The 15,455-nt window shown below is 32.8% G+C and overlaps 4 protein-coding genes and 1 long non-coding RNA gene across 10 annotated transcripts; 3 read left to right on the forward strand and 2 right to left on the reverse strand.

The window, feature by feature from the left end:
- The first annotated feature begins 525 nt into the window (after positions 1 to 525).
- On the forward strand, positions 526 to 5,899 carry LOC111291000 (uncharacterized). Of its 2 annotated transcripts, XR_002690317.2 has the most exons (3): positions 526 to 802; positions 919 to 1,196; positions 5,488 to 5,899. It is a non-coding gene; the product is annotated as an uncharacterized LOC111291000 (long non-coding RNA). The 2 variants fall into 2 exon arrangements; XR_016346210.1 differs by lacking the exon at positions 526 to 802 and having other exon boundaries at positions 817 to 1,196.
- Positions 5,900 to 7,653: 1,754 nt separating this feature from the next.
- On the reverse strand, positions 7,654 to 9,864 carry LOC111290734 (heat stress transcription factor B-2b-like). 5 transcript variants are annotated; one of them, XM_022882185.2, is made up of 3 exons: positions 9,644 to 9,864; positions 8,899 to 9,216; positions 7,654 to 8,796 (listed from the first exon to the last, which is right to left on the reverse strand). In XM_022882185.2, the coding sequence occupies exons 2-3, from the start codon at positions 9,154 to 9,156 to the stop codon at positions 8,095 to 8,097; spliced, it is 960 nt and encodes a 319-aa protein (XP_022737920.1). In that variant the 5' UTR covers positions 9,157 to 9,216; positions 9,644 to 9,864; the 3' UTR covers positions 7,654 to 8,094. The 5 variants fall into 5 exon arrangements, with proteins under 5 accessions (XP_022737920.1, XP_089623883.1, XP_089623885.1 ...); XM_089767757.1 differs by having other exon boundaries at positions 8,899 to 9,219; XM_089767759.1 differs by lacking the exon at positions 9,644 to 9,864 and adding an exon at positions 9,296 to 9,475 and having other exon boundaries at positions 8,899 to 9,219.
- Positions 9,865 to 10,525: 661 nt separating this feature from the next.
- LOC111290735 (protein phosphatase inhibitor 2-like) lies at positions 10,526 to 11,769 on the reverse strand. The gene is made up of 4 exons (XM_022882186.2): positions 11,585 to 11,769; positions 11,250 to 11,362; positions 10,984 to 11,154; positions 10,526 to 10,901 (listed from the first exon to the last, which is right to left on the reverse strand). Exons 1-4 carry the CDS (start codon positions 11,623 to 11,625, stop codon positions 10,651 to 10,653), a joined length of 576 nt encoding a protein of 191 aa, XP_022737921.1. The 5' UTR covers positions 11,626 to 11,769; the 3' UTR covers positions 10,526 to 10,650.
- On the forward strand, positions 11,762 to 14,850 carry LOC111290731 (DEAD-box ATP-dependent RNA helicase 47, mitochondrial-like). The gene is made up of 2 exons (XM_089767760.1): positions 11,762 to 12,307; positions 12,943 to 14,850. The coding sequence occupies exon 2, from the start codon at positions 13,057 to 13,059 to the stop codon at positions 13,963 to 13,965; it is 909 nt and encodes a 302-aa protein (XP_089623886.1). The 5' UTR covers positions 11,762 to 12,307; positions 12,943 to 13,056; the 3' UTR covers positions 13,966 to 14,850.
- Positions 14,017 to 15,017, forward strand: LOC149515991 (DEAD-box ATP-dependent RNA helicase 47A-like). The gene has a single exon (XM_089767761.1). The coding sequence runs from the start codon at positions 14,017 to 14,019 to the stop codon at positions 14,737 to 14,739; it is 723 nt and encodes a 240-aa protein (XP_089623887.1). The 3' UTR covers positions 14,740 to 15,017.
- The last annotated feature ends 438 nt before the right edge of the window (positions 15,018 to 15,455 follow it).

The following is a 15,455-nucleotide window of genomic DNA, read 5'->3' on the forward strand; positions in this document are numbered from 1 at the left end:
CTGTAAATAATTTGGGCTAAATCACATTAAATATTATCTCTTTTAAGTGTAATTTATTTTGTGTTCATCTTGGTTTGAATATGTTTTTACTTGGAAATTCCAATATCTTTTTTTATAAAAAGATAAATTTTCTTTTTTATTATTATTAATAGAAATTTCTCTCATTTAGGTTTTGAGAAAATAGATAGAAAAAGAAATGAAGTAAAGAAATTTAAAAATCCAAATTCTTGAGAAAATAAGACGAAAAAAATCTCCTCTTCTATCTTTCCTTCACTTTATTTATTTTTTTCTCATTCTGTTTAATTTCTCAAAATATATACATTTGGGATATACATAAAGACAAGAGGTAGTAAAAAAAAAAACTTTAATTCTTTCTAAAAAAGGGAAATTATGTAGTTAAGTTTGGACTCTTTTTTGTTTATTTTGTAATTAAGATTATCAGGATTAAAATTTTTTAATTTAAATTCATGATAAATGAATATAAATGAACAATCTCATTATTTATGCTACACTTTAATATTTCCGTTTCCATGAACTCCAATGCTATTCAGAAATCCATGCAGATAAGAATGCATGGAATTTCCGTCTGATAAGGAGTCAACGTGGCAGATAAACTTTTGTTTAATTTTCTGCCCAATTGCTTGCTTCCGTGACTCGCTCTGTCGCCATGTCGATGCATGCATGCCAACCTAAATTTCCATCTTAGAGAAAGTCAATATTCGGCGGATTTCTGTTTTTAAGTCTTTTTTTTTTTTCCTCCTTTACGTCTCCCTGACCGTCACATTTCCTCTATCAATATATAGTATGACAGTGATTTTCTCTGCAATTATATTTACAAATCCATTTACAGCTTTGATGATAGCTGGCTTGATTATATGAATTTGTCAGCTTGATATTAATGCACCTATTTTTGAACAGGTGGCTGCTAAAGTATTAAAGGGGTCATGAAGGAAATTAACAAAGCAATGTCCCTACTTTACCAAGTCAAAAACAGACAAAGATCGAAGCAGACTGAAAGTTCTGCTCAGTTTCCTGTCAGATTCGCAAAAGTATCATTGGCATGTGGGTTTTCCACACTTTTCCTTTAGGTGGTCTCCCTTCGTTCTTGTTAATTACTATATGAAATTGTCTGCAACGGATTTAACTTGGCTTCATCCACAACGAAGAGATCTTAAAAACAACAAAGAGTTCACCAGGTTTGAATCTACAAGTCCAATTTTTTTTTTTTTTTAGAAAAGATGAGTAAAACACAACCTTTACGTTCAGGAATAATTCCTTTGATACCAATAGGCCTAACTTTTATTTAATTAATTCACTTGAGTAAAATATAATATACTTAAGTTCTTTCGAATCTATAATGATTTTTTTAAAAGTCTAACCAACATACATATCATTTAAATTAATATTCAATTAAAATGTAATTAATACTTAATTTGAAACAGAACATAAAAAAAATTATTATTACCCTATTAACACTGTTAAAAAAAATGACATGATTTAAAGGTCTGATCACTTGGATGTGAGAAACTTGATGATTTATTTCATCACTTTTTTTTTTGTGATAAATTAAAAAAAAAAAAATCCTTCTTTCCTACCAAACAACAGTTAATTTTGGAACAGATAAGATTAATCGAAATGCAATGGATATGGTTGAGTAATTATCAAGTATCTGCTTGACTTACTTCGAAAACTCTCAAAGGGGACCGCAAGTAAATGTGAGGGACACACTTTAACTTTATGAGATCACTTGCACTTTCCATACGCAATTGGATTTTATCACGGACCATGTCAACCTTTAATATATTCCTCAAAAAACTATATTTTAAACAAAAAATTTTGAATTATTCGACTTTTTAAATAAATAATACATTCATTTCAGGTAGCCTTTGGTAGTGGAATGTGTTCACATTCTTAAGATTTGAATCGGCGAAAAAACAAATTTTCCTGTACAAATGTAACTTTTCTATCGACACCAAATTTCCACAAATATATGTTAATATATATATATATATATATATTTATTTATTTATTTAGGAGAGAGTATAATTCTTACAAGAAAGAAAAGGGAGAAGAGATCTCGATTCAAAACCAAGGTATCCTCATGAAACTTTCTTAATCATTAAATCAAGAGATCCTGATTCTTTAATGAGTGATGATGAAAAAATTATTTTTTTTGAGAAAATAAAACAACACTTTTCCAAGATTCTAATCAATATTTTCTCATGAATATTAAACATTGTAATATGTGATTTATTAATAAAATATAATTTTTTTAATTTTAGAGATTTAAATATGTCAATAATAATATAATTTATTAATAAAATATTTATGATTTAATTCTAAAAATCATAATTTAACGATGATATTATCAATTATAAAAAAAATACCTTAGTATAGACATTACATTTAGTTCGGGATCTAAATTTTTTAGACTCAATGTAAGATCAAGCCCAAAGGTTCAATTGTTATATTTTATTTTATTTTTATCTTCATATTTTTAAATATATTTATTATTATTTCATAGTTTATATTTATATTTATATTTTTTATGTCTTTTATTCATTTATCTTTATTTCACCTTTATCTTATTTTCTTTATCTTAATTTCATTTTTAATTTTATTGTCTTAGTTTATTTATTTCTTTATATATATTTCTAAAAAAAAGTGGAAAAAAAATTGAAGGTCTTAAGAAATTTAAAAAGAGATTCGGATATTAAGCTTATCAAAATAGGAGAGCTTGAGATTGGTATTAAGGTTTGTTTTTGTGATAAATTCTAATTTTAATGATAATTCAATTTTTAAATTTGTTAAAATCATTATTGATTTGCTCCTATAAATAAGCTAAGAATTCATCACAATGATCACACGACAAGCGGAAACAATTGGCACATAGAGCAGAAAAAAAACTTTTCTGACAGTAAAGTTTTTATTGGAATAGATTTATTTTGTTTTTCGGGAATTGATTTTTTTGAAGCTTGATTTAGTTCAAATTTAAAGGAGACAAAGTTATTAAAAGATTAAGGAGGTCCAAAAACTTCAAATTGAATTTATGGTTTTTCTTATGAAAATTTTTGGAAAATTAGGAAAAAAGCATGAATTTTTGGGTGAAATTTTAAATTTTTCGACAAATTTTTTAGTGAAATTTGTAGCTTTTGTTGACTTTTCGGCGATATTTGAATTCTGCAGCGGCTTCTTAAATTTTTGACATCAATTTCCAGGTCATGTTGGAACTTGTCATCACCGATGCCTGAATTTTTTAAAGAGTCGAGAGAGGCATAAGAGAGAGGAAAGAGAGAAGGAAAGCTAAAGAAAAAAAACGAATTTGGGTCATTTAATTCACTGCCCAAACGACATCGTTTTACTCTTTAGAAAATTTCAAGATTCGCGCATTGACTGTCGGACGCCGACTTGTTTTCAACTCGACCTATTTCATAGATTTTGCTCTTTTTTTTTTTTTTTCATTTAATTTAATTTAATTGTTTTATGGTTTTATTTATTCCTTTTTTTTCATATTTATTATTTTATTCCATTTATTTATTTTGACATATCTTGCATGATTAAATTTTAAAAAAATTATTAAGGGAAATTATTCTAAATTATAAAAAATATAATAAAGGTTAAAACAAAAACTTTAATAAGATTTTGAAAATAAATTATAATTATTTGAAGATAAAATTCTTAAAAGTTACAAATAGATAATTTTTTAAAGAAATTTTTAGGTGCGAGATTTTTTTCAAATTTGATTCAAATGAAGATAAAATTTAGATAAAATTTTAATAATAATAATTTTTATTTATTTTCAAAAAAATAAAAATATGTATAAATAAACTTTATAAAATTTTGAAATAAGCTAACAATTATTCAATGATAAGATTTTTTAGGTAAAAAATTTATCTAAATTTAACATGAATGATAGAATAATTTAGATGAAATTTCAACAAGAAAATAGTTACATTCATTTCCAAATCAAATAAAAAATTACTTATAAATTTATTTGAAAATATATGATAATTATCCAATGATAAAATCTCATGCAAATCACAAATGGTTGATTTTTTAGGAGATTTTTATGTAAAAATCTTTTTTAAATTTAACAAAAATGATAAAAGAATTTAGATGAGATTTTTAAAAAATAATTGATATTTTATTTTCATTCTAAAAATTAAGAAATAAATGATGAATAAAGCTCTGGATTTTAAAAAATATATTTTTAAATTTGATCCAAATTGTGAACATTTTAAATATATTTTTAGTACAATAAAAATTAGAAATAAAACTAAAATACTAAAGAATAAATTCTAAAGATGGAATTCTTAATAATTATAAATAGATGATTTACTAAAAAATATTTTGATGAAAAAATATTTTTAAATTTGATCCAAATGGTAATAAATTTAGATATATTTTCGATAAAGCAAAATTTAACAAATAAAAGGTTAAGTTTTTTTTTCGATGATGAAATTTTTTTAAAAAAATAAATGAGATTTTTGAATACTCTGAGATAAAAAAAATATTTTTAAAACTTTTATTAAATTAATAAAGAAAATTTAAAAGTTATTTATGATATTTAAGTACTAAAATTTAATAAAAATTCTTTAAGATAATTTGAAATTAAGTGATACCATATTTTGAACACATTTATAAGATGTTATAACTTTTTTAATATATAATTAAATTCTCGAATTTATTTTTAAAACATGAATCATAATTTTCTTTTTTAATACCTTTAGTTAAATTTAAAATTTTTTTAAAAAAGTAAATTTATTTACATAATCAATTACATCTATAGTAAAAAATATAATAACAACTTTTAAAATAAAAAAAAATAATAATTCTTAAAATTATATCTAACCATGAATTTATAAACTAATTTATTTCGACAGATATTATAATCTCTCTAGAAAACTAGTGAACCCTTGAATTCTCAAAATTTCTAACGCCAGACTAACGATGAAACACATCATTATCAGCCAGTGCGGCGCACGCTAAAGTACGTTTACGAATAAAATGTTTTTTTTTTTTTTTACTACTTAACGTTCTAGAAAAGGTTTAACAAAAACGCATTGAAATTCCCCTAAAATGACAAGTTAAAAAGATAGCAACAAAAAGGAAATATAAACCTAAAAAATATCTCTTCAGAACCCTGCGTTTGTCCAATTTCAAAATTTGAACAAAACGAATAATCAAGTGACATAAAGTTGTTTTTAAATTCTAAATGACAACCACACATTGTGGGCAGCCATGACTAAATGTCATGAAATTGTGTAAACACTATAGTTAAAAAGTCAAGAAAATGCTTAAATTTAATACACAGATTGTTACAGATTGTGGCCAAATGCCATTAAAAGAAAAAAAAAAAACTTGGCAGAAACCAGAATTTCATGGAAACTAACTCAAGGGTGCCTAACACACCATGAAAACCTTTTATAATGATATTTTTAGTCAAGAAAGTCGGCTGAAAACACATTTATATTGATTTTGATGCAGCATGCAGGGACCAAAGAGGAACAGTAATGCCGAAGCAGTTGGGGGGGGGGGGTTCTTGGCATTAGCAATTGCTGGGCTGCTTGTTGACAGTCTAAAATTTCCACAAACGTGATTCACATAGTCTACCCATTATCGCAAACAGTAGCCTATAGTTGGATTTGAACCATTGTTTAATAGAACAAGATTTGGCTAAAGCTGAAAAGGCTTTATTATTTTTGTCTTTGGCCTTTGGAAATGTTAAGCATTTTGAACCCCACTAGTAGTTCATTAGCCCTTTTCTTTCTTTTCCTCCTTTTGTTGGTATTAAGTGCAATTTATTTGGTATGGGTAGTACAATTTGTAAGGTACTTTTGGTCCTCTCATTTCTGGCAATTCCCCCTTTTATAGAGATATGCTATTTGATTATAACAAAGACCAAGACCTTGATGTTATTTGGGGAATCTGTTTCTGATATTAGATCATTCAGTGTTTCCCTCTTTTTTATTCATTTACAAAAAAAAAAAAAAAAGATGTTCCACATCAGTGATCCCACCAAAAAATATAATATCATTTATATTTGTGCCATTTCAGGAATTTCAAGAAAATGAAACCTGAAGCCCAGAACTCTTTTAGCAACTTCTTAAACAAGTTCAGTTTTATGCACATAGGCCATTGCCAATCCAGTTATAGCAAGTTAGGCTCTAGAACTGCAACATCAGATTATGGCCTGGTTTCAGACCCACCAGATTTGAGCCTGCTCTCAGCCGGCTCATTGCTATTAGCGTAGTGGATGACTTGGTGTTCTTTTGGGCCTGGAGAATCTGCTTGAAAATTTTAAACTTTAAGAATTTATATTTGATAAATTATTGGCGTACAAAAATTTATATATTATCAGTAAATTATATGATAATATTTTATTAATAAATAAATATTAATTTTTAAAATAAATTTATAAAAATTAATATGTAAAAAATTATTTATTAATAAGTTATCATTATTTAATTCACTTTATTAATGAGATGATAATATATGATTTAACGATAATGTTTAGAATCTAACAGTACATTAAATCTAAATCTAAACTTTAATACTATCACATTTCACCATAAATCAGCACTTTTGGAAAAATAAAAAAATTTTAATGTAATCATAAAGTTATATCAATCATCAACGTCTAATGCAAATTTAACATGCCCAACCTAACCGAAATTGAACCTAATCCAACACCTTGTCTAAACCTCTCGATTTAAAATGATAGTATAGCTTTGAACATTGGTGTATCTTGTTTTGATTGATAAAATAATTCCATAAGATAAAAGCATTGTACATTTTAGAAATCTAATGAACACAACCTTTGTTTGTTTATATATTGGCCCTTAAGTTAATTTTATAAGCATTTTGAGATTCAAAGGTGAAGTCAAGTTTGAAGAACGAAGACTTCAAAATTTTTTGGTTTTAGACTGTTCCAACACTTTGGGATCTAGGAAAATTCAGCTGGGTGGACTCAAACCAGTGTATGCTTAGGTCCTAGAATATATACAACTTTAACTAATATGGGATTCAAATTTCAACCTTTATAACTTTTTTTTTTAATCTCTTAATTATGATTTTTTATTAAAAAAGTTACTTTTTTTTTAATCTCTAAATTACGATTTTTTTAATAAAAAAATTTCTAATGGCAGGGAGTGTCCTTTTTTAGAGTGAGCTTTTGCTACTTGTATTATTGCTGAGCCTGTTGATCTGTACCAAAAGAGAAGCTTTCACAATTTGCTGATATTTTTTTCGTCATTTGAAATTGTCAAATATGAGCATTAAAGTTAAGAATCTAACATCATACTAAAAGCTTGCTGTTACACGATTGATGATAAATTTGCTGTTGATTTTAACTTGTCAAGGATTTGCCTGGCATAATAAGTGTATTTTACTAAATATGATAGACATTAGAGAATGTTTGATCGGTTGAATACTCTAAAAGTCTCAACCAACGGTAGTTAATTTTCTTTGATCTGCTTCATGTTAAAACTAAACTGCATCAACCGATGAGGAACGTGTTAGTTTCAACCTTTGCATTAACATGGAGCTGATTACAGCCGTCGTTATAAAAGGAAAGACATTTTTCCACGTTTGACATGTCTAAACGTGTTCTAATGTCTACGCCGCACCGAAAGAACTTTCAGAAAAGCAACATGCAAAAAGCACCACAAAATGAAACATTTTATTTAGATTTGTTCATCGAATATCGTACACAAAAGTTTCCATCTTGAATGGATAAATATTCTATTTTTATTCTATTTTTAACCGACTGCTGTTTAATCTTCAGGAATAACCTACCGTGGGGATTGAAAACCAAGCTATGATATTCGTTTTCGTTGGCAGAAAACTGTTGTCGAAGCCGCGTCGTTTGATCTTTTATGTTCTGCGTGCCTGTACAATATCCCTCTCCTCGACCCCGATGCGAAGGAGTTTCACATTCCAGAAGCAACCAGAATGAATGCTTCCTCATGCTATGTGTGGTGTTCCAACACGTGATTCCTCGGACCACGCTCCCATGGGGCCACGCTCCTTTACCGTCCTCATGATCATCGTTACCATCCAATAATTAAAAATCAAATAATAGTACTCATTTGATCATTTACCAAGCTCCAGCCACGAAGAATCCTGATCCTCAGTCTTCCCATCCAACGGCTCTGCTTTAACCTCACACCCAGGCTCAACCTCCTGCTGCTGTACTTGATTATTATTCTGCTCCTCTTCATCCTCATCCTCTCTCCTCACGCGCTTCACCCCAATGGAAACTCCAAACAACTTTGGTGTCACATCCTCCGCCGCGTCCTCCTCTTCCTCCATCTCCGCGGCCCTATTCGAACCACCATCCTCCGCTGTTCTAGCGCAATTCCTCGTTGGCAAAAGATCCAACGCCTTCCCTTCCGCCAAATTTGAATGGTTCTCCAAATGACAGGAAGCATAGTTCGTCATCAAAGTTAATATATTGTTAAACAATCCCTTCAATTGAGTCAACTCATGATTCAACTGCATGTTTTCTTTTCTAAGCCTCTCATTCTCCTCTAAAAGCTCCGACGTTGTCGTGCAGCTCGTGGTCAGATGCACAACGGTGGCGACAGGAGGCGAATTCGAGGAAATAACCTGCTCGTCGCCCGAATTCGATGGGGACACTTTACAAGGAACCGCCGCAACGGTAACCGTCGCGGAAGCAGCAGCAGTAGGAGGAGTAATTTTCCGGCGCTGTATATCTCGGAGAAGTCCTTTCTCCCCTCTTCGAAAACAATCGTTAGCGAACTCCCATCGATCGGGCACTACCTTTCTAAATCCCTAAAAATAATGAGAAAAATAAATTAGTTTTCAAATCAACTAATATTTAAAAACTTAATTAAACTAATTATTATTGCTATTATCTTTAATTTTAATACTTACATATGTGTTGAGTTGACGGACGAAGCTAGAGAAATTGTTATGTTTGAAGTATTTAGGAAGCAAATCACGGGCGAACTCAGCGGGGCGCCAAACGATGAAAGTTGATCCGTCTTCGTTCCATGAAATCAAATCATCAACGGAGGGATCATCGACGAGCTGATAGGTTTTGGTAAGGAACGGTGTAGGTAACGATCGTTGCGAGTCAGCGGCAGCAACAGCATGGGATTCGCAGGGTTGGTCGGCCGGCAATGGTGCCATGCGGTTCGGGCCTGGATCCGAACCCTACAGAACTCCTTTGGCGTGCCTTTAGCTCCTTAACTGCTGATAATTAAACTCTAATTAGATCAGACTTGAACAAGAAAATAGCAAATAATAATAATAATAATAATATCAGTACATAATAATGATCCGTTTGGTAGCCGAGAGAGTGTAGAAAAGAAAATAAATAAATGAACAAAGAAATATCTTCGGTGTTTCTAGCTGCAAATATCTAGTGGTCGGCCAAATTCAACTGCAAAAACTTATTTATATAGCTTATTCAGATTCAAAAGAAACGAAGACAGTTTCAAAATAGTATTAACAGTTTCTTGCTCTTGTGATCGTTTTGACCTAATTGATGAACAAATATTATAACATTTATTCGTTTCTTTCATCAATCATGGAGAAAACATTAAAAAATTCAAAATATTCAAATCTAACAGGGAGAATAAGAGGATGTAGGAGCATTAAAAATAAATATTCGTACCTAAAAGAAAACCAAAAATTTTCCCACCCACCAATCAAGAAGCAAGAAACCTGGCTCATGCGATCAACACCGTTGAATCAAAGGTTTCAACACCGTAAGAAAGTGAAAGACGGCCATGTTGAGAGAGAGGGAGAGAGTGGGAGCGGAAGTTAGGTTTTGTTCTTTCTAGAAGGTTCTGGGTGGAGTAAATGATAAGGGGAAAAAAGAGAAATCGTGGATTCGAGAAGGAAAGAGAAATAAAAGATAAATTAATAGAAAGATAGAGAAAAGGGCCAAGTACGTGGGACCCACGCGCACGATGGGGAACAAAAGGAAGGCACAGGATGTGGTGTATTATGTGTTAAGGTCTCTTCCAGAAACTTCTCTCTCCTTCTTTCATTTCGATAATTCTCTGGTAAGAGTTTGCAGTGACCAGTAAAATTTTCGAATTTTTACAGCACGACCGTAACTTGTCTTCATACGTGTCGGGACATGTGTCCTCCGCTTTGCTGAAGGTAAGGAATTTTGACTAATGATTGGAATAATGAGAGGTTGGGATATGATTGGATCAGCCGGAAGGGGGAGATATAAAGTGATCTGTTGTTGAGCCACGTGGAGATCTGAATAAGGATTGTTAGACTTTATATGGAACGATATATCAGGGTAAGACTATCTATGTGGAATTTAACATTGATTGATTGTCGTAAATTTTTTAATTTGAAGTTTAATTATTAAAATCAAGTACTTTAAAATTTAATAATAATTTGGATCAACCGAGTCGAGATTTGAGAATTTTTGTCTATACTAAGCTCATGAACAAATCTATCTCAAAGTCAAAGCTTGGTGATTTACTTAATAATTTATAAAAATAAATGTTGGTAATTCAGACTTAAAAAAAGCTACTAAAGCTAAATTATAAGAAATTTTAAAAATTAATATAATGAAGATAACATTAACAAAATCATTAAACAAATTGGGTAACCATGATTGGTAGATTTTGATGAGGCTTTCTAGCTAACCAAATGTGGCTATTGAGTAAAACTCTGGTCATCATTATTCTCAATGTAAATTATTGGCAGAATTTGATCGTCATCCTCAATATCTATTTCTCTTGAATCGATGCTAAGGTTGGAACATGAACCAGAATTATGTTTTCCATTATCATGCTCATCATCGAGAAAGCAGGCCTTTTCTTGCATTTCTTTCACCTTCTTGAACTCGTCATAATGTGCTCTCCTTCTGTCCTCAAAGCTCACAGCATCTCTTTGTTTTGCAAAGCCTGAAAGCAAGTTGAAGGTGAAGGGGATTAGACAATTAATGAAAGCGTTAACAATCTAGCATTGCTCAGATGATTTATCCACCTTGATCTTCGTCCCCTGTTTCACCCTCTTCATCAGATGATGTCCATCCCCCAGAAGCACCATTGTTCTTTTCACTCAGCGCTAATTTGTTTAGGGCATTTCTTAAGGCTTCAGCATGTGCAGAGTAGCCAATGCTTTTAACAGAATTATCCGGCCGAGTAGAGGAAGAGCCTACAAAAAACATTAGAATAATAATAATAATGTCTGAATTGCAAATTCTATCAACCAAAAAGCTGCAAATTGAGAACAAAAGGTCATCACCATACCATCTTCCTCAATCATTGGAGGATAAGGTGTTTTGGGTTCATCAATTTTTTTCCTTACTGGTTTGTTTGCCTCAATTTCACTGAGATTAGCTTCATCCCATCTCACACGCCCCCTAATCCCAAAGGGAGATCATGATATTGGTAAATGCAATTTCATTTCTCAAACAGGCAAAAGGTTAATAAATCATAAACTAGCAGTAATATTCTAAATTGATCAATCATAAACGGAGAAAAGGGTATACGTATGTGTGTGTGTGTGTATATATATATATATATATATATATATATATATATATATATATATATAAATGAAACTCTAAATCATAAGAAATTACTTCATCTTTTTATGCTGGTAATGGCTGCTTTTGATCCCCATTAAGCACACGGATGGCTCAATACGGATTCGCTGAAAAGCAAGAAAGGCAACTATTAAACATGAACTGAACACGAGGAGCAGAAAAACTGAGACAGAAGGGAAGAAAAAAAAATGCGAAATAGATACGAAAAAGAAAAGACAGGGATCTAAGATAAACTGCCAATTGGTGAAAAGAACCTGGTACTTGGAGTTTTACCTTTTTTTTTTTTTTTTTTTTTTTTTTCTTTCATTGCTTTAGCATCTTCTGTTTGTTCCATTTTCTTACGGTCCCCCACGTTCTCGATTCTATCCAACCTCACTGAAATTATATCATTTTAATTTTCTTGCAAGAAAAAAGAGGCAGAGAGTTGCCGAATTGGATTTTGGAACAAGACAGAAATCTGGAATGTTTGGCTGAGAGTTATACTCCAACCCTGCCTTTCTACTTGAAGTTTCAGTTCTGTTCATTGCAACTGGGGTACGGGGTGTTAGCTTGATGCTGAGCCCAATTTTCGGTCCAATCCAAAAGCTTGTGTCTTGCCTAAAGCTTTTAAGCATGGGTTTAAATTGGATGGGCCATGTATAATTTCCAAAGCTTTTACGTTTGACCCTAAAGAGAGTACCCAATGCGAAACGTGGCGTTTGAACACCGAGTTTACTCTAACGCAGAGTAAGAGAGGCCGGACGCAATTTGCGTTCCAAGGTAAGTCGTTTTTTATTTTTGCCAATTTTCTTTTGAAAAAGTTCCATATAGTCGAGTTTCCTCACTTTTCTAGGTATCCAAACACTCAACTGGTTGTTTCTCGTTAGCGTGACCCTAGGTTAACCATTTTTGTTGAACTTGCAACAGCACTGTTCTGCTTTGATGTTGATCTCATACCGTTTGATAAAATGGTTCAGTCAACAACGAAATGAACTTCAATTCATTACATCTTTTATTTATCATTCAAATTGAGCTTCGTTCCATCACTTTTAAACATGAATTCACATTTCATCCATTTTAGAATTCTCTAACATGTTTTCGGTTGCGTATTAAGTATTAGGAAATGACGAGTTGAGACTTCAGCAGATAGGGAAATGCTAGGCAAATGCAAGCAAGCAAGATCCTATTTTTGCATTACTTGCTATACATATATTTAGGTGTTTCTTGATTTCTTGTAGCACAACGTAATATCTTAGTATATGAATTATGGGTTTTTTGTTCATACTACTGAATACAGATATCGTGGATTCAAGTATTTGATTGTTTGCTTTAGCATGTATAGAAGCTAGGATGTGCATATACTATTTCTATCAACATAGCTCTGACCCTTTTGTTGCCTTCCACTGAATCTGCAGTTCGAGATTCTGTTTCTAAAATGCTTTTTGGCAATTCTCGATTGTCAAATGATACTGGGTTGAGCTTTGCAAACGGGGATTTTTCAGTTGCTGGTCAATAACAGTCTAGCAAAGATGCCAGCATTAGCCTCAACAAGGTTGCTTCTTTTTTTAGGAGAATCTTTACCCTTCCGTAGGTTACCTAATTCGTCTAGGAAAGCTTGGCGCCAGACCAGTGCACGATTTGTGAGTCAGGTTAATCATGATAATGGGCCTCTTACTCTTGCCAGCCTAGGCTTCAAGAGTGACTTTGAGGAAACAAACAAGAATAAAGCAAATAAAATAGAGAGGCTCAGTGTTTCTTATGAAGCACCTAAAAGTATGGTGAGGGTAGTTGGAAGCAACAGTATAAAAGCAGTTAAGGCCGTTGGGCTGAAAAAATCAGTAGAAATTGAGTCAGCGCCTTTTGCTGCAAAGTCATTTTCTGAGCTTGGCCTCCCACCTTTGTTGCTAGAGAGGTTAGAAACTGCAGGCTTCAGGGTTCCAACTGATGTTCAGTCTGCAGCAGTTCCAACAATTCTCAAGGATCATGATGTCGTGATTCAGTCTTACACAGGCTCAGGAAAAACATTAGCGTATCTCCTTCCGATACTGTCTGAAGTAGGCCCACTGAAAAATAAATCTCCTAATGGTGAGGGTGAATCTGGGAAGAAAAAGGAGATTGAAGCAGTTATTGTGGCTCCCTCTAGGGATCTGGGGATGCAAATTGTTAGGGAGGTTGAAAAGCTTCTAGGTCCTGCAGACAAGAAAGTTGTTCAGCAACTTGTAGGAGGTGCAAACCGATCAAGACAGGAAGAAGCTTTAAAGAAAAACAAGCCAGCAATTGTTGTTGGCACCCCTGGTCGAATTGCGGAGATCGGTGCTGCAGGGAAGCTTCATACTCATGGCTGTCACTTCTTGGTTTTGGATGAAGTTGATGAGCTCCTTTCATCTAACTTCCGGGAGGATATGCACCGTATATTGGAACATGTGGGTAGGAGATAAGGTTCTAATCCCCGTCGCTCACTTGCTAAGTGGGCTGAGCGTCGGAATATTATGGTGTCTGCTACAGTTCCATATTCAGTTATAAGGGCAGCTAGGAGTCGGGGGTGTGACCCAGTTCTTGTTCAAGCCAAAAAGGTCATGCCACTTGAATCTATTTCTCCCTCTGGACCTGTTAATCTCTTAAGACCTACATCCAGTTCAGACTCAAGTTCAAATATGCAGACTCAGGCTGCATCGCAAAGCCTACCACCTCCTTTGAAGCACTACCATTGTGTCTCAAAACTGCAACACAAGGTTGATACGTTGAGAAGATGTGTCCACGCACCTGATGCCAAGTCAGTGATAGCCTTCATGAACCATACAATGCAGCTAAAGGATGCTTTCTTCAAGCTAGAGGCTCGCAGGATGATAGCCACAGAGTTGCTTGGTGACCTTGGCAAGCTTGCGAGGTCAACAACTTTGAAAAGATTCAAGGATGGAGAAGTGAGAGATTTGGTGACAAATGAACTTTCAGCAAGGGGTTTGGATGTGGCAGAATGTGACCTGGTGGTTAATCTGGACCTACCCAGTGACTCTATCCACTATGCACACCGAGCTGGCCGAACAGGTCAGCTTGGCAGGAAAGGTACTATGGTAATCATCTGTGAGGAGCCAGAAGTGTTTGTTGTGAAGAAGCTGAAGAAGCAGCTTGGGATCCCCATTCCCGCTTGTGAGTTTACAGAAGGCAAACTTCATATCATTAAAGAAGATAAGACTTTAGGGGCTGAGAGGTAATACTTGCTCTTCTTTTTTCAGTATCATTTTGGGAAATTGACCCAGGTCTTTCCCATTCTTCTGTTTGACTCACTTATAGTATATCATGGGATTATTTTGTGGCCTGGTGAATATCTTTACATGTAGTGATTGTAACTCTATGCTTTTCTTTTAATTACTTTTGTGGTGGGCGGAAGCTAAGCATATATTGCCTTTTTATAAATTTGAAGGACGGAATGCCTGTTAATGCATGTTAGACCTCTCTAATGACAAAAATCATTAGTTTGTCTGGTTTTTTGTAGAGTAGAGCCTCTGATATTGAACATAGAATCAATATTTCAACAAGTTACGACTACCAACTGGACCAAACTTCTTGTGTATACTTGAATAGTCGGCCGTGGATTGGCAATAACAGCAAGAAACAGGATGTTGTTTACGAGAAAAAGTGAATGAGATCCCATTTAAAGTGGCAAAGAGTCTATAACTTATTTGTCACTTTATACTTTGACATCTGGTTTTTGGTAACATTGTAAACTTTCAAGTCAGAGAGACTGTGAGACCCCAAAAAATTGGAATAACAAAACCACTCAGGAAATCAACATTCAGTCATGTAGCAAGTCCCTAGATTGTATGTCAAACTGGATGTCTGAAGGATCATGTACATATGAGACTATGCATTTTTAAGTTATTAATACTAGAACAGCAATTTGTGGAATGAAGCAAGAATACAGTAATAT

Source organism: Durio zibethinus, chromosome 11, assembly GCF_047325235.1.
Source record: "Durio zibethinus cultivar Kanyao isolate XHJ-2024 chromosome 11, ASM4732523v1, whole genome shotgun sequence".
Taxonomy (NCBI): Eukaryota; Viridiplantae; Streptophyta; class Magnoliopsida; order Malvales; family Malvaceae; genus Durio; species Durio zibethinus.

Bases quoted from the DNA above. Each gene is read 5' to 3' on its own strand.
- LOC111290734 (XM_022882185.2), bottom strand. From the start codon at position 9,156: ATGGCACCATTGCCGGCCGACCAACCCTGCGAATCCCATGCTGTTGCT. The intron at 8,797-8,898 runs GTAAGTATTAAA...CATTATTTTTAG, and splicing joins TCCGTCAACTCAACACATAT to GGATTTAGAAAGGTAGTGCC.
- LOC111290735 (XM_022882186.2), bottom strand. From the start codon at position 11,625: ATGGGGATCAAAAGCAGCCATTACCAGCATAAAAAGATGAA. The intron at 11,155-11,249 runs GTATGGTGATGA...TGTTTTTTGTAG, and splicing joins TCCAATGATTGAGGAAGATG to GCTCTTCCTCTACTCGGCCG. The intron at 10,902-10,983 runs GTGGATAAATCA...ACTTGCTTTCAG, and splicing joins AACAGGGGACGAAGATCAAG to GCTTTGCAAAACAAAGAGAT.
- LOC111290731 (XM_089767760.1), top strand. From the start codon at position 13,057: ATGCCAGCATTAGCCTCAACAAGGTTGCTTCTTTTTTTAGGAGAATCT.
- LOC149515991 (XM_089767761.1), top strand. From the start codon at position 14,017: ATGGTGTCTGCTACAGTTCCATATTCAGTTATAAGGGCAGCTAGGAGT.